This window comes from Engraulis encrasicolus, chromosome 7 (assembly GCF_034702125.1).
Source record: "Engraulis encrasicolus isolate BLACKSEA-1 chromosome 7, IST_EnEncr_1.0, whole genome shotgun sequence".
NCBI classification, from domain to species: domain Eukaryota; kingdom Metazoa; phylum Chordata; class Actinopteri; order Clupeiformes; family Engraulidae; genus Engraulis; species Engraulis encrasicolus.
Genome location: NC_085863.1, coordinates 34,785,787 through 34,807,892, shown reverse-complemented (window position 1 = coordinate 34,807,892; position 22,106 = coordinate 34,785,787). Strand labels below are relative to the sequence as shown.

General features: G+C 44.3%; 1 protein-coding gene across 2 annotated transcripts in view; it reads left to right on the top strand.

Annotated features, from left to right (window-relative positions):
* The window catches only part of tiam1a (TIAM Rac1 associated GEF 1a), an 80,917-nt gene extending 62,606 nt beyond the window's left edge, over window positions 1–18,311 (top strand). For both annotated transcript variants that reach the window (XM_063203308.1, XM_063203307.1), the window contains 12 exons: window positions 47–259; window positions 977–1,045; window positions 2,281–2,406; window positions 3,331–3,439; window positions 4,951–5,130; window positions 6,042–6,160; window positions 6,806–6,914; window positions 8,492–8,550; window positions 9,382–9,478; window positions 10,768–10,855; window positions 13,281–13,453; window positions 14,332–18,311. In XM_063203308.1, the coding sequence (XP_063059378.1) occupies window positions 47–259; window positions 977–1,045; window positions 2,281–2,406; window positions 3,331–3,439; window positions 4,951–5,130; window positions 6,042–6,160; window positions 6,806–6,914; window positions 8,492–8,550; window positions 9,382–9,478; window positions 10,768–10,855; window positions 13,281–13,453; window positions 14,332–14,924 (1,935 nt within the window). In that variant the 3' untranslated portion in view covers window positions 14,925–18,311. The remainder of the gene's footprint in view (window positions 1–46; window positions 260–976; window positions 1,046–2,280; window positions 2,407–3,330; window positions 3,440–4,950; window positions 5,131–6,041; window positions 6,161–6,805; window positions 6,915–8,491; window positions 8,551–9,381; window positions 9,479–10,767; window positions 10,856–13,280; window positions 13,454–14,331) is intronic.
* Window positions 18,312–22,106: the final 3,795 nt, after the last annotated feature.

Below are 22,106 nucleotides of genomic sequence, written 5' to 3'. Positions count from 1 at the left end.
TCTCTCTCTCTCTCTCTCTCTCTCTCTCCCTGTTGCCATCATGCAGAGTACGGAGCAGGTAGCTGCGTTCTGCCGCAGCCTCCATGACATGAACCCCGCTGAGCACCCTGCCTCGTCTTCCTCCTCCTCCTCTTCCTCCTGCGCCCCCAGCCCCGTCTCGCCCGTGCCCACCACCCCTGCCGCCCTGCGCCAGCCTGACGCCGTCAAGCTGCGCCACGTCATCTGCGAGCTGGTGGAGACCGAACGTACCTACGTCAAGGTGAGGCAAGGCCGTCCTGGGTATCAGCTGGCATAAGTGAACCCAGACTATACAGTGTTTTATCTTCTGGGTGTTAACATCTGGGTTATAAGTGTACCCCAGTTAAATGGGTACACATTGGTGTGTGGATCTGTCACAATGTTAGAAAATGCATAACGTATACGTACGTTTGGTGATAAATTAGAGAAGATTCGAAATTTTGGTCATTAGGTTACCATTGAAAAAAAACAAGCAAGAAGGCAATTGTGGTCAGGAGTATTATGAACTTGTCCATGAGATAGGAAGGATGAAGGAGATGGCACGTACACACATGGGCGCGCACACGCCAGAGGTGTCAAAAGTAAAAGTAAATTTGTGGTGTAATTACAACACTAGCACATGGCATTACATAGCTGTTACACCATTTACTCCATTGTACCTAATGAGATAGATAGACTGTGTTGTTACTGAAAAACACTGAAAACCTAGCAAACTTGATCAAACCAGTGCAGAGTTAGCTGATCGTAAGACAGGTACACGGGTCTACTGGTTACTCGGATAAGTTACTTGTGTTGGTAGGAAACATTCTTTTTTTTACTTTTACTTTTGACACCTGGCACATGTGCATGCACACACACACACACACACACACACACACACACACACACACACACACACACACACACACACACACACACACACACACACTCACTAAATACTACTGCTTTCTATTGGCAGGATTTAAAGTTGCTGATTGAGAAATACCTTACACCACTTCAGAAGGAAAGCTTTCTCACTCAGGATGAGGTAAGTAAACCGCTTAATGACTACCATTTTAACCAGTGTCAAAAACCTTTTCCATTTGGTTATCTTGTTAATACATGTAGTATGACTAACAGGAACATTTGTGAATATCGGAGTGGTATTCCATTCTCATGTTTGTATTTTAAAAAAGGATTTATGAATTGTTATTAAGGGGGTGTCTCCATTATAATCTGTTGGTTTCTTGAGGCATGTGAGGTGGATCTACATTAAATGGCCTAGCACTGAGACATGAATGTGAAATTAACACCCACACCTTACAACCTTCCACTGAAATACAACCTCTATCCAGTTCTTAAAAAGTAAAACTGACATGTCAGAGGCACTGAAGATTGATGCAATAATAAGAGACAAGTCTCTTGTCTACAAAAATGCACGTTTAACGTTTCAGCTTGCGAGGCCTTCTTCAGGGCATTTCAAAATGAGTACCTCATCAGGCCCTGCTGTGGCCAACCGGTGGGGCACTTGCCTGCCATGCGGCTGACCCGGGTTCGATTCCCAGCCCGGGTCCTTTGCCAACCCCTTCCAGTCTCTCTCCCAATTCGCTTCCTGTCCACCTCTCACACTGTCCTATCAAATAAAGTCGAAAAAGACAAAAGAAAAATTCTTAAAAAAAAAAAAATGAGTGCCTCCAATCTGTTTTACTTTATAATCTGGAATCCCCACACCAAAGAACACCAAGGATTATACGACGGATATTAAGGATTACTATACTAAGGATTTACACCGATACGGCACTAAAAAAAAAAGAAAACGCTTGTTTTTTCCCTTGCCAAAAATATTCCTATTAGTGACGTTTTGGGAGTAGTCTGTTATAGGTCCATAAGGGCCCGAAATATGATTGAAAATAATGATATGGCCCTGCCATCGCTCAAATGGTAGGGCACTGCACTGTCACGCCGGGGACACAGGTTTGATTCCGTCATTTCCCGATCCACCCCCATCTCCCTCTCCCACTCGTTTCCTGTCACCATCTCTGTCAAACTGTCCTATTAAAAATAAAGGTATAACCCTCCCCCCCAAAAAAAGAAGAAAATAAAAATAATGATATCAAACATGAGAGCTCTTAGGTGTGCAAATCACCTTTTGCCCCCTCACAATTTGGTCATGACCTGTACCCATTTTTAACTTCATGGATATGCCAGATCAGACTTGACTTGTGTTTTTTCCCCCTAATCAATTCTCCCTGGATCCCTCCCTGTCTGTGTGTGGTGGTCCAGTTGGACGTCCTGTTTGGGAACGTGATGGAGATGCTGGAGTTCCAGGTGGAGTTCCTGAAGACCCTTGAGGACGGGACGCGGCTGGTGCCAGATCTGGAGAAGCTGGAGAAAGTGGACCACTTCAAGGTGGGCGCATCATCTGCCTACGAGGATGTGGTCAGCACACTCTGCATGAATACTGTATTTTATTACTCAACAAAAGGCAATGTTTCAGTTCTCCTATGGGATCACCTTCTCACTGTTTCCCAATGTCAAGTGTTCTATCCTTGCTAGGACGTGGAACGCCCAGTGATTGGATACTCTTTGGTGAACTTTGCAGAGTATCCAATCATTGGGCGTTTCACGTCCTAGTTAGGCTAGAACACTTGACATTGGGAAACAGCAATCCCCACATCTTCTATCCTTGTCTGATATGATAACACCTCTACAAGGGACAAGACAAGGTTGAAAAGGGTTGTGTGCAGAGTATCGAAAATCATAGGTGCCCATAACCTTCCCTCCCGCTCCTCCCTTGGTGGGCACATCATCTTCCTACAAGGATGTGGTCTGCACACTATGCTCTAAGAATATTTTATTACCTTGCAAAAGGCAATGTTTCAGCTATCTCATGGGATCTTCCTCAGGCAATCAGAACCGTGGTTTATGATGATTTTATGCATCTGTATGGATTTATTAACTGTAAATTAAATATCTTAACCCATTTTAAGAGTTTGTTTTATGTCCATCCTAGCTTAATATTAATCGGTGGTTAGCACCCACCATTTCTTTTGATTCTAAACCTGGGACACAGCAGGGTTTTATCTGATCATTACCATGACTTAATCCTTTACATGAAGTTCTGATAGCATAACATCTAGTATTTAGGGTTTTATCCTGGTCATTACCAAGCTCCTGATGTTTCTTAACCCTTTAAACGAAATTCGAATGGCATTATTGTATTGATGTGTTGTACTGAAGTCTGACCTTTGACTGACCATTTCATAAAATGTCAATGTGCTTTACTGTATGTCAATGACACTTCCTCTTTCCACTTCTGTTTGCCATTTACAGAAAGTCCTGTTCTCCTTGGGTGGATCGTTCCTGTACTATGCCGACCGCTTTAAGATCTACAGTGCATTTTGTGCCAGCCACACCAAAGTCCCCAAGGTCATTGCCAAAGGTAAACCCATGATTCCAAGATAAAACTTAACGCAACGTAACGTTACGCCAAATAAAAAGTGAGAGCAGAACAATCCTGATTGAAGGGGAGCCAATTAGTTAAGCCAATCTTTACACATGGTTTTTTAAAGTTTTATCTTTTCATTTGGTTGTCCTGCTCCCAGACCAGATGTTTTTTTTGATGTGTGTGGGCTTTAACCTACTCCTTCAATCCCATCATTCCCACAATAAAACCACTGTGTACCCAGGCTCTCTCTGTTCTTAACACTAGAGAGCTTTGCCAACCATCTGCAATGCCATTGCTTAGGGAGAGATTGTTTGCATCAAGTGAAGCGTGCTCACTGGAGAGTGTCTTCGTCTCTTGGGGTTTCTGAATCTCGTGCTTTTACTGTAGACTCTCACCCCTAGGCCATGAGTTTTCAAGCCATGTGTATCGGTTGAATGCTTAGTTTTGACTTGAGCTATAAGAGAGACAGGCAAGAGAGGGTGAATGTACTGTAGATGGTAGGGGATGTATCTTGAGCCAGAGGGGCCACGACATACTTGGAATAGAATTGATGTGCAATGACCATAAACTGGCATTCATTGGTGTGGCATTGTCCCTCTAAAAGACGTGCAGCTCCATTGCCCTGTATCTAAGGACTGCTGACATGTCAGATCCCTTAACTACCCTCCTCTGCTCCAACACTGTCAGCATTTCCATGATGTGGGTTACGCTAGGGACACATAGCAGGCGAAACGAGCGAGGCGAAGAGAGGCGAAATTCAGTGTTCCATTCTGACAGCTCAACTGTCATCAGCTCGCCACGGCGAATCAAATGGTCTGAAACAGTTGTGTTGTTGATTTGATTGGCCGGCACCGGCGAAATTCGCTCCTCATTTGCATAACATTAAACTTGTTTGAATTATTTTGCTTGGCTTCGCTTCTGTTCACTTACCTTCGCCTACCTCATAGGAATGAATGGCGAAGTTCGCTTTGCTTGGCCGAATTCACGTCTATGTGTCCCTAGCGTTTCACGGCCACACCATTATAATGGTGAAGTAATACCTGTATGTCATGTATTCTGTGCACTTACCGCATCAACCCAAGGGGTGCTGCATTAGCAGTATTTACTAAAATCTTGTCGTAAATTGTTGAAATAATAAAGCCCATCTCTCACAGACCTATTATCTGTACTGCATGTATATTTGAAGAGTTCAGATGCAAAACCCCCTAACTCCATTTCTGAAGACCTGCACTTCTGTGTTTTTAGGGAACCCCATTGTTGGTTTGGTTTCAATTCATGTACTTGATAATACATGTAAATATTTAAATTACATAAATAAAATAAAAAATATACAATTTTGATAGATTAGTATTATATACAAATGAATTAAGAAATGTTTCTGGAAAGGCACATAATAAACCCAGAAATGTGTATTCGCAGTACATGACCAAATCTCCAGCAGTGAAACATGTGACTAATAAATTCTATGCCAATGTCTCTCGCTCTCCTTGGGTATTGTCGTGCAGCCAAGACGGACCCTGACTTCAAGGCCTTCCTGGACGAGCGTAACCCCCGGCAACAGCACTCCTTCACGCTGGAGTCATACCTGATCAAGCCCATCCAGAGGGTGCTCAAGTACCCCCTGCTGCTGAGAGAGCTCCACTCCCTCACAGACCCCGACAGCGAGGAGCACTACCACCTCGATGGTAAGTGTGTGTGTGCCTGTGCAAGTGCAACGACCCGTTACTGAGGGAGCTACCCTGTATACTCAGTCATTCACAGACGCGACAGAAAGGAGCACTGGTAGCTGGATGATGTGTGTGCGTGCATGCGTTTGTGAGTGTGTGTGTGTGTGTGTGTGTGCGTGCGTGCGTGCGTGCGTGCGTGCGTGGGCGCGCGCGTTCAAGTACCTGCTACTATAGAGGAAGCTCCACTGACTAACAGACCCCAAAAGCGAGGCACACTATTACCTCGACGGTAAGTTTCTATGTGTGTGCTCAAGTACCCACTACTGAGAAAGCGCCACTCACTCAGACAAACAGTGAAGAGCACTACAAGTTGGATGGTCTGCGTGTGTGTCTGTGTGCTTGCGTGCTCACTCAAGTACCTGCTACTGCTAAGGGAGCTCCACTTCCTCACAGACCCAGACAGTAAGAAGCTCTACATCAGTGGTTTTTAAACCTGTTTTGAGCCAAGGTACACATATTTTGAGGACAAAATGATAAGCCACACTGCCAGTTGTAAATGTTAACTGAAAGTAAAATCCTATTGCTTGTATTAATAACAATGTGGAGTCATTCTATAATTTTTCACGGCACACCAGATGATATCTCTCTCTGGTTTTGCTGGTTGAAAAACACTGCTCTACACTACCACCTGGCTGGTAAAGTAGTGGCGCCATCTGTTGACTGGGTGGGGTAATGCCATTACCAGAGTTGAGGATGGGCTTTTTCTTGCGGTTTGTATGATTCTCACCCTTTGATGTTGCAGTGATGGGGCTTGTTTGCTACAACTGGGAGACCCAGGCTGTATGCCAGCTGAACTGACTGCTCGTGTATTTTGACTTGTGTTTGTTTGTTTGTTTTTTTCTCTCTCCTTTGCTTTTTCACTTTAACAGTTGCCATGAAGGCCATGAACAAGGTTGCCAGCCACATCAATGAGATGCAGAAGATCCACGAGGAGTACGGTGCTGTGTTCGACCAGCTGATCAACGAGCAAAGTGGTGAAAAGAAAGAGGTGAGGAGGCTGGTTTCTTTTTATTTTTTTGGAAAGATATTTGTATGGGCTTTTTTGCCTTTATTTCAGATAGGAGTGAAGAGCGACAGGAAACAAATGTGGAGAGAGAGATGGGGTAGGGATGGGAAATGACCCAAGCCGGATTCGAACCCTGGGTGCAACCCTTGGGCATGCAAGCCCAAATGTGGGGGGCTTAGCGTGCTAAAGAGGGTGCTGATTTCATATCTGGCTGTCTGGATTAATTTGAAAATGAGTGTGAGGGAGCGGTCTGCACAAAGTTCTGGCACACATAGGCCTGACGAACATCAGACATGAGGATCAAAGTGCTGACTTGAAACAAAAGTAATAAAATATGTTTTTTGGAGTACACGACCAGTGTTGCAGACCACTCTCTCTCTCTCTCACTCGTTACTACTTTTGTACCTGGACTTTCAAATGTGGCTGGAGGCCACATGTGGATCGCCTCCTCACTCAGTGCATACCCTAGATAAAACAGTAATTTAAAAACTCTGGAAAATATGGCCAGACATTTTGTGAACGACTACTGAATCAATCTGTTGTAAATTTGCTCTTGGCCAATAGAGTACACTTCTATTCCTTCCAAACGATATGAGCAGTCAATGAGCACTGTGTTGCCACCCTCAGGTTGCCGATCTGTCAATGGGTGACCTGCTACTCCACGCTCCTGTCTCCTGGATCAACCCGCCGCCTTCTCTCCTGAAGGGGAAGAAGGAGCCTGAGCTGGCAGCCTTTGGTATGTTTGATAAAATTAGTGCACCCTCACTCACTCACTCTGGCACACACTCACACACATTCCCATCACGAACACACACACACACACACACACACACACACACACACACACACACACACACACACACACACACACACACACACACACACACACAGCCGCTGACAGCTTTTGCTGGGCCCAGGACTGTCATCTGAAAGGGATCCCTACCCAATACATGCAGTGTAATGGGGACCCAATTCTGGGGCCCCCTGTCTTTCTGGGCACGGGACAACATACCCAGTTGTCTTCCCCTGTCGGCGGGCCTGCGCACACACACACACACACACACACACACACACACACACACACACACACACACACACACACACACACACACACATTCACACACACACACACACACACACACACACACACACACACACACACACACACACACACACACACACACACACACACACACACACAGAAACACACACACACACACAGGCGTTTCATTCCTTTCCCAGAATAGCATGTCTTATTCACAGCCCGTTTCCCAGCAAGCGACTTAGACCACCAGAGTACCAACCACTCAGCAAACTGCCCACCATCACCATCACCGCCACTGCCACTGCCACCATCACCCTCTGACAGGGTGCAGTAGCATAACGAAGGCAAGAGCATAGGCTCAGGCTCTTAAGGCTTTAATATTGTATCAGAGATTCTTTAAGTATAGAGATATGCCAACATAATAGGTTTCTATGGGCACCTAACGCGACCAGGTTCCGGTCTGCCTAAAGGGCAGTGTCATAATGCTCCTACAATGAATAGAACAGTCCTTAGGTCTGCCTAAGGGGGGCCATAATAGAACCAGGAAACAATGGGCCAATGGAACCTCTCTCTCTCTACTCTCTCCATTGACAGTAAATAGAATGGACGCCAAATCAACGCTATTTGCCATTCAACGCTTTGAAGCCAGATTTGGGAACATTCCAACTCACATTCCACCTTAGCAACGACAAACGCAGGTGCTGATTGGACAACAACAAGACTTCTAACGGTCAATCAAACCATGTTCTGATGCTCATTGGTCAATTTTAACTTTTAATATCTCTCTAAAATAAAACATCACCACAGAAAATCACCACCCTGGTAAGTTGGAGAGCAAGGGGACCTACTAGTTGAGCGAAAAATGATCCCCCTGGAGTGGCATTTAAGGGAGATACAGGGTTTTATGTCTCTCATAGGAATGAATGGGATTTGGCCATTTTTTGGTCTTTTTGGGTCCAACCTTGGCTCCAACTTGGCTTCAACAATGAAATAGAATTTTGGCCTCCATTCTATTTACTCTCAATGACTCTCTCTGATTGTATTCACTCTTTACTACGCTCAAGTGCCTCTTATCTGATTCTCTCAACACTGTGACCTCAAACTCAAACTGAAACTGACTTCAGCTATATTTGCTATGTTGTACACTCTGCCAAAAAGCCTTTTAAAGTTTTGGCATAGTGTTGTTTTGAATATTTTTTCATGTTTTCTCACAGTCACACACTCTCTCTTCTGTCTTTTTCTTTTGTTCCGTTTCATTTTCCCCACAGTGTTCAGGACGGCTCTGGTGTTTGTGTACAAAGACAGCTCCAAGCACAAGAGGAAAATAGTAAGTGTACTGCACACCACACTGTGAAGCTCTCACAGATGAAAAGAACCTTGTTAGATCTTTCAGGCTCATGTGGTGCATATGAATGGAGCTTGTACTTTGTACTTCTGACTTGTGAGATGTGCTCTCGGGCACTTGGACATGATGTCACACATTAGGGCTCTAAATTAACCAGCCAAAATGACTATAAAATGTAAATCCTAGTAGCCAAACACCCTCACTAATGGGTCAAAGTGCCTAGTAAGTTGGTCTTTTCTACCAGCCAAACTGAATTTTCACCTGTATTTGGCTGGTTGGCGGGCGTTATAACCAAAGCGACTTACAATTGAGGACATAATTATAGCCCACATCACTAGCACCATCACCCATAGTTCATCAGGCCACACAATCAGGCATCACTGCAAGATGACCTTGTTTTATTGTGCAAATCAATATATAGTCAATACATTTTTGTACTGCACCTGGCCTCAGTAGGTGCGTTCAGGCCGACAGAGAACAGTGCCGGTGCCCGTTGCCCGTTCTAATCCCAATCCGACTGGCGTGTTCGCCGCAAGTCTGAGTGTTCAGGAACCAGAATGGCTCCGAATGTAACGGATGCGAAAACGGGCACAAGTACTGTTCTGGACCCCATTTCTCGAAAGCATCATTGCTAACCAGTTAGCAAATCCCTAGGTTTTTAATGGGAAATTGCATTGCAACCAAGTTGCTAACTTAGTTAGCCACCATGTTAGGTGTGAGTTGGGATGTGCATTGTGCATGCAGCACATTTAACTTTGTTAAATGCTGCAGCGTTAGCTCCATATTAAAGCATCCATGTTGTGTCCATCTCAGGGGACTTCGCACAGGGCGTCCACCATTGACGACAGAGACCCCATCCGCTTCAGACACATGGTCCCCACTGATGACCTGCAGCTCAGGAACGTCGCCAGTAAGTTCCTCTCATTGTCCTCTTATTTTCGTAAGCATTGAAAGTATTTTGGGGGTGTTTTGCCCTACCCCATGGGCACGCACACCCATTTATATAGACAGGTGTCTTCGCACACTGTTCCCCGACACCCACACGTAATATATTTTCATTTTCAAATGCATTGAAGGTGGGATGCCACTATTTTTGGAAAATAATCCAGTTTCTAGAATCGTTCTGCTAGATTTTAGGCAACACTCTCCCTGAAGATGGTGTAACGTCGTGTTATTTGACACTGTCCTTGCATGATGTGCCCCGAGGTTGGTGCTCTGAGCTTGGAGCCTTGTCCTCACTTTAACTCCATCAGTGTTCTTTAAAGCGTCGCCTTGTCCTTCACTCCATCTGAACATTCCACTTGGGTCAAGCCTGGAAAAATCTATCTATCTCTCTCTCTCTCTCGCACTCTCTCACACACATGCTCGCTCGCTCGCATGCTCTCTCTCTCTCTCTCTCTCTCTCTCTCTCTCTCTCTCTCTCTCTCTCTCTCTCTCTCTCTCTCTCTCTCTCTCTCTCTCTCTCTCATTCGCTCATACGGACAATCTCCCCTTTCCCATCCTGTTCACACGCTGGCTGGAAGGAACTCAGGGGGGGATTATCGTCTCCCAGCGAGGTCAAATGCCATGGCTAGGTCTCGTAGGGTAATCCTGTTTTGAGGTTCATCTCTTCACCCCAGAGGCCCACAACAGTACAGTACACTGAGGATTGAAATGTTCCCAAAGTCCCGCGGAACCTGGAAGCCATCCAGCCTCCTCCTCCTTCTCCTTCTCCTCCTCCTCTTCCTCTTCCTCCTTCTTCTTCTCCTCCTCCTCTTCCTCCTTCTTTTCTCCTCCTCTTTATAGTACTGTCCCAGAGTTTAACAAGGCACTCTGGGAGCTCTCCCTCCTTGAACAACTTCTCTAGAAACGTAGATCAACAGAGATGACTTACAGCTGTTAACAACTAAAGCAGAGTGAGGAAGACACACATGGTGTACAGTACAGACTCTCATGTTGCATTGATGTTACGTTGACCTCTGTCCACTTACATTACTATGACACATCAAATTTCGCGTTCAAGTCATGTTACTATATATATTATTAAGGGTTCATGTGTGAAATACATTTGAAATGAGGTCACGGGCCAAACAAGATGAGACTGTGTGCCAGATTTGGCCCAAGGACCTGTGTTAGACCTACTGAAACAATTTGGTGCAATTGGGAACGACATGTGTGCTGAGTCGTAAGTTGACGTTTACTGGATTTTTTCCCTCTTAGATTCTGATGGCACATCCATGTGTGAGATTGTCCACGTTCGGTCAGAGTCGGAGGGCCGACCAGAGAGGACGTTTCACCTGTGCTGCAGGTAAGCCGCTTAAAGGAGATTTCCTTCCCATTTCAACATGCAGTTGTATTGCTCACACTACCCTGATTCACATTTTTTGTTGTTCAGCCCTTTCTGAGATCCTAGCCTTTGTAATGGGACATGGCAAGGGCGGAGCACTTGTATTGTGACAGGGGGGGAGGGAGATGTGTCAAAGCCCCCCCTCATACCAAAAAGTACAGGCAATAAAGACATTTACAATTTCAACACTGCACATTAATCTTCAGTGACAGAGTCACACACGACAAGTAAGACTTAATACCAAGTTTGCTGTTCAAAATAGCTTGTCTATGCGTGCGCCTTCATAGGGTTGGGGCCCACGAAATATTGTATAAGGCGCCCAAGCGAGATGATTGACGATCCAAAGCCATTGGCAGGGCCCCCCCTTGTAATGAGACCCGTGGTTCCTGGCCACTATGCCCCCCTAGCCAGGCCTGTTGGGAAGCAAACAATCATTAGCAAACCAAGGGAGGCCCTTTGGAAAATGCCATTTGAGAAATGTTAATTGTTATGCTCTTGGTTAGACCAAGTCTCGAAGAGATTTGAAAGTCGATGATAATCAGGCTAATGCCCCCGCGCCCCCCACCCCCCTACCCCACTACTGGGGCATGGTCTTCTAGGGGATCATGAGCAATACAACTGCGTACTGCATATGCCATATACAGCTCTTACTGTATAGAACTAAATGGTCAATGACGTTTTAATCCTGTTGCTTGAGTGGCATTTGACAAACAAGGTCCTATACTGTACAAACAATGACTACCATTGTGGAACATGCATAGAAACCCTGACATCATCATTCCAATTTTTTTTGTTGAGATTTCTCTCAGACTCCGTGCGTTATTATGAAACTGCATGTCTCCATTGCAACTACTAGCCTGCTATGCTGCCCAACAAGTTTCAGATCTCCTTTGCTTCCCGGTATCAGTCAAGCGTGTTTTTACCCAGTATAGCAGTTATTTTACTACAGTACATTACTTTGAGAACTAACACACACCACTCCAGGGACTGTGAATAATACCATATACTGTACCATGGCTGGGGAAGCTGTGTCCTAATGGTTAGGGAGGTGGTCTTAAGATCAGAGGGTTGCGGGTAGGGGAGACCGGGGCTACTTGGCACACTTTTCAGTTCGATTGTCATATCTTTGGCATACATTGCTTTAAAACTCCCCAACTAAGATATTCTAAAAGGGTTACATCTCAGCTAAATATTAGACACATGCATCTTTGGTTGATAATTCATTGTTTCCATCTATATGAGATTAAAGAATTGTTGTGAATTTGTGCCAAATTGCCCCAACCCGGGGCAACTTGGCACATGTAGTTGGGGCTTGTTGGCACACATTTAAATTGTATTAAATTATGTCAATGAACATGAAAACTGCTCAATAGTTACTGAATACTGAATATTTAAAATATCATGAGTTACTGTTTAGTAAAATAAAACAACATTGACTGCTTTATGAAGGAGTGAAACATAATCACTACGAATGCACTCCATTGTGGCTACAATTGCAGCTACAATATTGACTATAACTTATATTTAGGCATGTAGGCCTAGACAGTAGCATATTTACATTAATTATACTGTATATTTTGCAATCATACTCATATTATTGGTAAATAGTAGTAGAATAAGAATTTTCCACAATACATCCAATACATTCTTATGGCCATAGAAAGTCAATGGTGTGCCAACTTGCCCCCTACACAACAGGACAGCACTCTTGACTGAAATCATGTTCTCCTGTTAACACCTGACATTACATAATTCCAGTTTTAATATCAAAGTATACCTAGATCCCCTGTCTATCACACAGAATATTTATATGTTTCTATTCCTTACTATTAGCTTTCTAGAACTAATTTAGTGGAAGGTGCCGATTCTTAGTTTGGACATCACAAAAAAGAGAAGTTTCACTCACTGTAAGATTTTATAATCTTGATCACTCTGAATTAGTTGGATTATCTCTATTCAAGATGGGCATCATGTTAGAGTTGGAATTTTGAAGATTGGACCTGTAATGGCCCAGAAAATGAGGGTGTGCCAACTTGCCCCTGTGCCTACTAGCCCCGGTCTCCCCTACACCTCGTTCCATGGCTGAAGTTGCCCTTGAGCAAGTCACCTACTGTAACTGTACCCTATACCCTTGTTGCTTTGGATAAAAGCGTCAGCTAAGTATCATGTAATGTAATGTAATGTATCTTAATAACTGATAATTGCTTTTGATTAAAATGTCAGCTAAGTGTAATGCAATAACCTACAGTAAATAACTGAGATTTGCTTTGAATAAAAAACTTCAGCTAAGTGTAATGCAATAACCTACAGTAAATAACTGAGATTTGCTTTGAATAAAAAACTTCAGCTAAGTGTAATATAACATAATATAATATTTGTCCCGCAGCTCTCCCGACAGCAAGAAGGACTTCATGAAGACTCTGCACTCCATCCTGCGGGACAAGCAGCGGCGTCAGCTGATGAAGACGGAGAGCCTGCCCCCCAGCCAGCAGTACATCCCCTTCGGAGGCAAACGCCTCTGTGCCCTCAAGGGAGCCCGGCCCACCATGAACCGAGCAGGTGAGAACCAGCTCCATTGACTCGAGTTTTCTTTTTAAATATATTTTTTAGGGCTTTTGTGTCTTTATTTTTTGACAGGACACAATGGAGGAGAGACAGGAAATGAGTGGGTAGAGAGAGACAGGGAGTGATCGGCAAATGACCCGGGCTGGAATCGAACTCGGGTCGACGGCGTAGTAACCTAGTGTCCTACCGTTAGGCAACGGCAGGGCCAGACTCGAGTTTTCATGTTTGTTCATTGTTTTTGTTTTGTTGCATCTTGCTCGACGCTGGGACAAATTAAGCTTTCGAAATCATTGAATGTAGATGTTTTGTGTTTGTTCATTTATGCTACATAATGTGAAGATTTCTCATGTTTTGTCATCTACAGGGGAATGCCTGTCATAAGAATTGTACACTACAAATAATATAAACTATAATAAACAATATTTTATTGATTGTGAAGTTTAAAAAAAGTGAAAGCCCAACTGGGAAACTCCAACTCCCATTGTCATTGTGACACAGCACTCCACAGCACACAAGTGTCACTGCACACTGCACACTGCACACAGCGAAATTGCATTTATTCCTCACCCGAGCAAGGGGGCAGCCCCCAATGGCGCCCCAAGGGAGCAGTGTGGTGGGATGGGAGTATGCTCTGTGTACCTCGGTCATGGAGGAGGATGGGGGAGGGCACTGGTTAGTTACTCCCCCCACCAACCTGGCAGGTCAGGAGTCGAACCGGCAACCTTTGGGTCTGATTAGCAAATTGGAGCAATCATCTTTATTCATGTGACAAAACATGACAAAAACATGTTCACGACGAAACATGTCACTCTAACATGCAACATGATGATAACATGCATGATGATGATTTTGTTTCTCCTCTTGCCTTGCAGTTTCTGCACCGACGCGGACGCTCGGGCGTAGGAAGATCGTGCGCAGCCGCTTCACAATCGACCGAGACGTCACCTTCGACGACCAACCAAACCAAAGCACCGCCTCCGCCGCCACCGGCGACTGCGACTCGGACTTAGCCACGCCCATTCCGGAGTCCGTGTCACAGCCAGAACTCTCCTCAGCAAGGTCCCACTCCCACCACAATGGCGACTCGACGCTGCCACCCCCCAAGGACACCGATCGCTGGGTGGAGCAGCAGTTTGACCTGGGCACCTACAACAACAGCCAAGTCAAGGAGACGGACATCCTCAGCGACGACGACGAGTACTGCGAGTCTGTGCGCGGACCCAGCGCGGAGCCTACCTGTACCTCCTTGGAGTGTCCAGTGGAGGCGCTCTCCCTGGGGCCGGAGGGGGGGGACAACGGGGGCACAATGGGGTCCAGGGAGGGGATGCCCGAGAGGTCGCAGGGGCCGCTGAAGCTCACCACGCTCAGGAAGCAGTGCGCCGTGGAGGGCGCCACGGAACGCGACCGCGAGGTCATATGGGTGCGCCGCGACGACTTTGGCAGCCCCAACGGAGACGTCTTCTGAGAAAAGGAAATGAGCTTGGAAGTGTGTATGTGTGCGTGCGTGTGTGGGTGGGAGAGTCGGTGCGCGTATGTGTATGCGTGTGTGTTTGCGTGTCATTGGCTACCCTCACAGAGACATTTTCTTGAGGAAAGAAAATGAGCTGTGTTTGTGTGCGTGTGTTTGTGTGTGTGTGTGTGTTGTTGCGCATGTGTGCGTACGCTTTTGCGTATGTGTGTGTGTTTGTGTGTCGTCAGTTTTGACTACCCCAACAGAGACATTTTCTAAGGAAAGAAATGAGCGGTGTGAGTGCGTGTGTGTGTGATGGATGTTTGCACAATGTGATGAACTGGGCAGGGTGCGAGATCCCAAAGAGAGTGAGGCAAATGAGAGAACAGAATGGGAAACTGTGACTTTTCTATTGTTACTGTATAGTAGATCCTATAGAGACTGTGAGCCAAGGCTCTCAAAGCATCGCCATGCACTGGGCGTTAAGGAGGACCCCCACTCACCTGTCTCCTTTTGCCTGAGTATATACCACCATCCACCCATCCATCCTACCCATGTCATATTTTAACAGCTCCATGACGAGGAAATCCATCTGCAAAAACAGAACCAGCTCATTTTCTTGCGTGCTCCCCTCGAGGGTAACACACGCATGCTGCTATATCCAACACATTGGAACAATACTGTTTCTCATGATGCCATGCCACATAAGAATCCGTTGTTTCAGTAACCATTTGTGTGTGTTTTTTATATATATAAAATGTTTTGAAACGGTTATTCGTGGACTTAAATGTTGATGCAATAATGCATGTTTTTTGATCCACTTATCTGGCAGCTACTCTTCTTCTCGAAGATAGTTGAAGCCAAAATAACATGTTTTTTTTGTACAGATGTGGGTCGTCTATGTAATGTTTCATTAATTAAATTACAAATTCATACATGTCATTCAAAATGTTCTAAATACAAAAAAGGGCTCTGAGAATTCTGTCCCTTAATTTCCTGGTTCTTGCTCTTGCTTGCTTTACCAGCCTTTAGACTAGTCAATGGTTCTCAACCTTTATTGAACAAACGCCCCCTTGACATCATCATAAGCCTCCCAACGCCCCCTTGACCTCATCATAAGCCCACCAACGCCCCCTTGACCTCATCATAAGCCCACCAACGCCTCCCCTTAGTATTAAAAAATAAAATGTGCTAATGCACCACAGTGACAACTAAGCACCGCCCCATCTCAATTGTATCCTTCTCAACGCCCCCCTAGGGCTCCCCAACGTCCCCTGTGGGGCTGTAGCGCCCCCGTTGAGAAAACATTAGACTACGTAGGTGGAGACTCTTAACCCAAACCCTGGAGATTTGCCCAACTGCTGAAGGAGAATGTAAAAAAGTGCTAATCAAAAGCACTTCTTCAGTCACATCTTTAGTTTTCGTTTGTTTCAGATGTAAAAAAGTTGTGTCCTTATCCTGACACGTGACTTGTCTGAAACAAAAGAAAATGAATGAATTAATCTGAACACATAATGAGCATAATACATCTACTGTCTTGTCACACTGGCTACGTTTACATGAGACATTTACTTCGGAATTAATTAACACATTTTAATTCTGAATAAAGCTTAATTCCACTTTGAAATCGTCATGTTAACACTTGACAATTCGCAATTAAATGAAAGATCAAAGTAAACTCGACGGAACAATTTAATTCTGAATTATTCATTCGGAATTAAAAACGTCATGTAAACGTAGCCAATGGCTAAGTGTTAAAATAGCTTAAGAGTTAAATCATGTAGATAAACTGGGCCCCTCAGACAAGAGCAGTTATTGCAGCCACAGATATCTGTGATCTTAGTGACTGGGTAGTCCAAAATGGTTGGTGTACCTCTTCGCATCCCCGGCCTTTTCTTATATAAAAAAAACTGTAAAACTCATGCCAAAAATTGATGGATCTAGTAAAGGTTGATGAAAATGATCACATTTGTGAATGGGCAGTGTAGATTATGATCATAAACATTTTTTTAAATGAGACAGTGGCCCTTCAAAGTGGTAGCACTGTAAGTGTGTTTCACTGCGGGCTCTAGCTTCTCCCTCAGTGGTACGGCATTCAGACCCCCCTGTCCCTGGGCTGCATGGCCCTACAATACTTTGTCCCTCTTGTTGTGACACCTTTGTCTTGAGAGCGCAAAATAATTGCGTCTGCCTCGTGCCATTCCAGCATTCCACTCAAAGTATGTTATTCCATCGAGCTTGTACAGTTACTGTACAATTTAATTTCCTTCATCTCTCGACTGTGTTTGGATTTCCTTGTGCATCTTTTATTTGTTGTGTGTTTATGTGTTTACATCATATCCTGCAGTCCAGTATTATCCAGATGTTCTTGCTGTGTAGATGAGGAAGTCTAAAAATCATTACTGATCCTGTTTTACTTGAAGTGAACTTTAAGCCTGTTACAAAGCCACGTGAACTGTAAAGATGGAATGTTCCCCAAAGAATCTTCAGTTTGTCACTTTGGGGTAACCTCTAAAAGTGCTCTGTTGAGTAAACCTTAGGTGACCAGTTAGTTCTTGGAAGAATCCCAAGGTTTTATTGAAGGTTCCCTGGAGAACCCAACAATCCAAAGGTCCTCTGGGAAACCTTTAAGTCTGCTACTGTGGAAGAACCTCAATATGTTCTCAAAGGAACCTTGGGGTTCTTCCCAGAACTTTTAGGTTCTTCTTAGAATGTTTCTGATTCCTCTGACTCCGAGACCCTTTGTTGTTGGTTCCCCCAGAGTACAAAACTACCCTAGTAACACAGAACGGAAAGGGAATGTTCTTTGAGGAACTATCTCATTTTTTACAGTGTGAATTATACTCAGAATACAGTACAACATTTTGGTGTCCACAAGCCATGAGCCTGGGCCTCTTGTCTTTTGACTTTCTGCCTGAAAAGATTTTATTCAGCCCCTAGTCGCTTGAAACACTCAATGATGTGACACAAACTAGTGCACCTTTTGGATGTATCAAACCTGCACTTAAAAACTGTTTTCCTGCCCAGCACAGTCTTTTATACTTCGACTGGCACCGAAATGAGGATATAAATGTAATTTGATACCCTTATATTTGGTATGTGTTTAAATCCTTTTGTTGTGATTTTTTGTATAATGAGTTGTGGATTTGTCCAAAGATGTTTGTCTTAATGATACTGAAAAGCATAGAGTGTATATTTTCCAGTTAATCCTCAATTTGTGATAACCAAGCATACGATCGTAGATAAAGAAAACATGTAGGGAAGTGTGACATGCTCGTTAGGTTGTGTAAAAATCCCCCCTTAACTTTTTACCTTTTTCCATTGCATTTTTGAAATATATTCTTGCATACACTGTGGATACTTGTAAATATTACACTTTCCTCAATAAATGTTATTAAATTATTGCTGTTCTGCTTCATAGCCGTTTATTTTGATGAACAATGAATGTGGGGTGCGTGTTTCAGGGTTTGGGCGGTGGTGGTATGTAATGTAAATAGCCCTCTGGTGTCATTTGGTCAAGAAAATGAGAGAGCTCCAGGCTGTTCTATTAGATCAGTATTTCCCAACCTTTTCTGCCTTGCGTACGGTACCCCCTGAGCCTTTTTCTCATGCCATGAGTACCCCCTAACTCCATATCTCTTCCTCTATCCCAATGTGACTATTTCCCATACAGTACATTGTTATCATAACAGTTTCTCCACGCACCCCCTGTAGTGTGCTCACGTACCCCTAGTGGTACACGTACCCCTGGTTGGGAAACACTTTATTAGATGATTTACCACTACCTCAAGGTGAACTTAACCTGGTTTACGACTGAGTACTGAGTGCCCAGGAATTGCCCATCTCCCAGATAATTCCAGGGCATGGTCATTGCTCCCATATGGGGGAAATATGATTAAGATCTCATATGAATTATTTATAAAAAATACAGGTGCAGGCCATGAAATTAGAATTTCTTTCTTTTTTTCTGAAGAAAAGGGTGACACCTGAAAGTAATTGTGTCATACAGTAACTGGACATACTGTAAATGCCATATTATGTGCAATTTATACTTTATTCATACTAGTTTCACCTAATATTCCTAATACTAATACTCTGTTTGAGAAAAGGGGCCACTTTGAGGAGAACATTTACCAAAAAATGTATAGCTGTTTTCACTGTCATAAAAATAGATTTTTTTTTTTAAAGTGTAAAACTTGTGTATGATTTTATAATATCTTTTCCATATGGGCTCTGCTACAGGGCAGTACTAGCCAGGCTGTCTACACCTTGAGCGCACTGTAAGGCTCAATAATCAAAATATTATCCAATATCAGAGCAGCTTTTTCAGGGGCTTTCCTCTCATCCGATATCCTGCTAGCAAATTAATTAATATCTTCTGAGTTACACAATACTCTGGCTTAAATATACAAGAGAGAAGCTGGACATCTGGATAGACTGTTGAGGAAGGCAGGTTCAGAGGTGGGCATGGAGCTCACTTCAACAGCTGAGAAGAGAACCCTAAGCAGACTGGACTCTATAACGGACAATCAGAATCACCCCATCTTCACTAACCTGATCAGTCTGATTGGCCACAAACTTCTTGCCCTATCCTGTACTGTAGGACAGACAGCCTGCGGAGGTCCTTTGTGCCCTTGGCCATTCAACTGTTCAACAACACACAGAGAAGGACATTATTATTGGGGACTGAACTGCCTCCAGTTATTCAAGGATGCTGCATTTTTGTGTGTCAGTACTCTAGAGCATCTTTTACGCCACTGTCATCAGACTTCTTGTATGCGTCTCTGCCCATGCCCATCGTACTTTACTTATGGACATGTACTGTAGGACTGTGAGATTCCTGAGCATGCTGGACCTGACCCAGGAAAGACTCTAAGGTGTGTGTGTGTGTGTGTGTGTGTGTGTGTGTGTGTGTGCGTGTGCGTGTGCGTGTGCGTGTGCGTGCGCGTGTGCGTGCGCGCGCGTGCGCGCGCGTGTGTGTGCGCGTGTGTGTGCACGTGTGTGTGTACGTGTGTGTACGTGTGTGTGTGTGTGTGTGTGTGCGCGCATCGGCGTGTGCGTGCGTGCATGCATGTGTGAGGGTGTGCATGTGTGTGTTTGTGTGTGTGTGTCCTCATAGTGTGCATTGTACTAGGTCAGTAACTGGATACTTGACCCCTGTTTATTGGACAGTGTAATGAGATTATTTTCTGTGAGGTTTTTTCCATGATAAAATATTAGGAATATGTAGACAATGCTGATCCTTGATGCTGTTTACATTGGACAGACATGAGGAGAGTGAAATGTATAACTGTGTATGTAACAATGTGTGGTCATTCTATAAAGCATGGGCGTCAGCCTAATGCTAAAACACCTAAAACAGTGATGCGCGGGCTGACCCGAAAGCAGCGGGCGCTTGCAATTAACTGCGGTCGACCGCAGGCACGGGTTATGAAATATTATTTTTAATGAAATTCGGGTCGGGTGCGGTCGGTCAGGACCTTTGAAATGATGCCGAATTTTAAAGTAGGCTATAGGCTAGCCAATAGGCTATAGTTTACTTTAGCAGACAGGGAAATTTTTTTGCGAAATGGATCAAAGTTTAGGCTATTTGGCTGAATAACTACGATGGTGCCACGAGCTCGGCAGGAGACTTAAGGCCAGTTCACATCAAAGATTCGCGACGAGACGGGACGGTTGCAGAGAGTTGCAGCGACGAGTTGCAGTGGTGTGAATCAATCGTCGCACGGAGTTGCGAGCTGTTGCAAGCAGTTTCAAAAGATTAATCATGTCAAATCGCAGTCGCAAGGTTTTAGAACACAAGGCACTGTGACGTCCCCTCACCTGCCTAGATGACACGTCTTCTGGCAGTTTAGCATGTACTTTTCATTATTTTCTTAGTGATTGCCTCCATTCAGGTTATTTTAATAGCGTAAGACATTTGCTGTCAATCAACGTAACAGCTGAGAAGTCGGAACTCATGGGTCGATCTAAACAGCCGGTTTGCCCACTGGACATTTGCAAGGTCAAGACGAGGCTAGGACTAATTGAAGACAGAAATAAAAATCATAATAATAATTAAAAAAAATAAAATCTAAACATTGGCCGTCTAAACATTAGCGTTGGTGTAAACCAATGCGGGATGGGGTTAGAAACACATGTGTAGGCCTATCCTATTGCGTGAGATTGTGTCGTGCGCAAATATTGTGAACCTGTCATTTCATTTCATGAAATTTGTGGCAATTACATTCCCAAAAACTGGACATTGTAGGCTATCAGAGAAGGCCAATGAAGATAACCTATTGAGATGTTGAGCTGGCTATTTTCGTTTGCATCTGCTAACAAACAGGTGGAATGTCAGACTACCTGCATTCATGGTGCCATGACCACCAGCGGAGCGGTTTGTCATTTTACGCGCTCCCTTTATGGAGCAAACAGCCACCTTCTAAAAATAAGATCTGGCCATGCCTTCATCTCTTTACGTTTTGGTAACAAATCAAGCCACTCAATGAGCTTACTGTTCATCTGCCTGCACAAAGGTAGCCTATCACGGACGAGATCAGCTGCCGTCAAAAAGCAGCACACTCGCATAGCGTGAGGCTGTTTCATTTTGCCTGGTCTTACAGGCTATGACATTGTTAATATCGATCCCTTTTGACAATTTCCAACAGGACAGAGGAGGTGACCTGCACACCTTGAAACTTTGTTTGCAGGTGCAGCTAGGCCTATGGCAATGGAAATCACTTGAAATGTAGGCCTATAGAAGAAGCGCGCAACACTGCCTACAGTTACGGTCAAGGTTTTGATGACGGTCAGTCTGACAGACAGAAACGTCAGCTTTCTCATTAAAACCTTGACCGTAATTGTAGCAGTGTTGCGCTTCTTCTATAATTTTCAAATGATTTCCAAGAGGACAACATCACCTTTCCACATTTGCTACTCACTGCAGAAAGGAACTTGAAACTTTATTTTGCCGGCGACTTCTCGTCGTGTTATCACAGAATGCAAACTGGAGACAGCCGGTAACAGTGCTTTCAGAAATATTTCTGAGGATGGCACTTTCTCGAGAAAATAAGTAGCCAAATAGGCTAACCCACTTCCAATGATCTTCGTAGCCTTTATTTTTTGCCCAAAATACACAGCGTGTAGGCCTAGCAGGCATAGGCCCTACTGTAGTTTATTTATTTTGATCGCAGTGCATCTATGGCTTTTTGTACG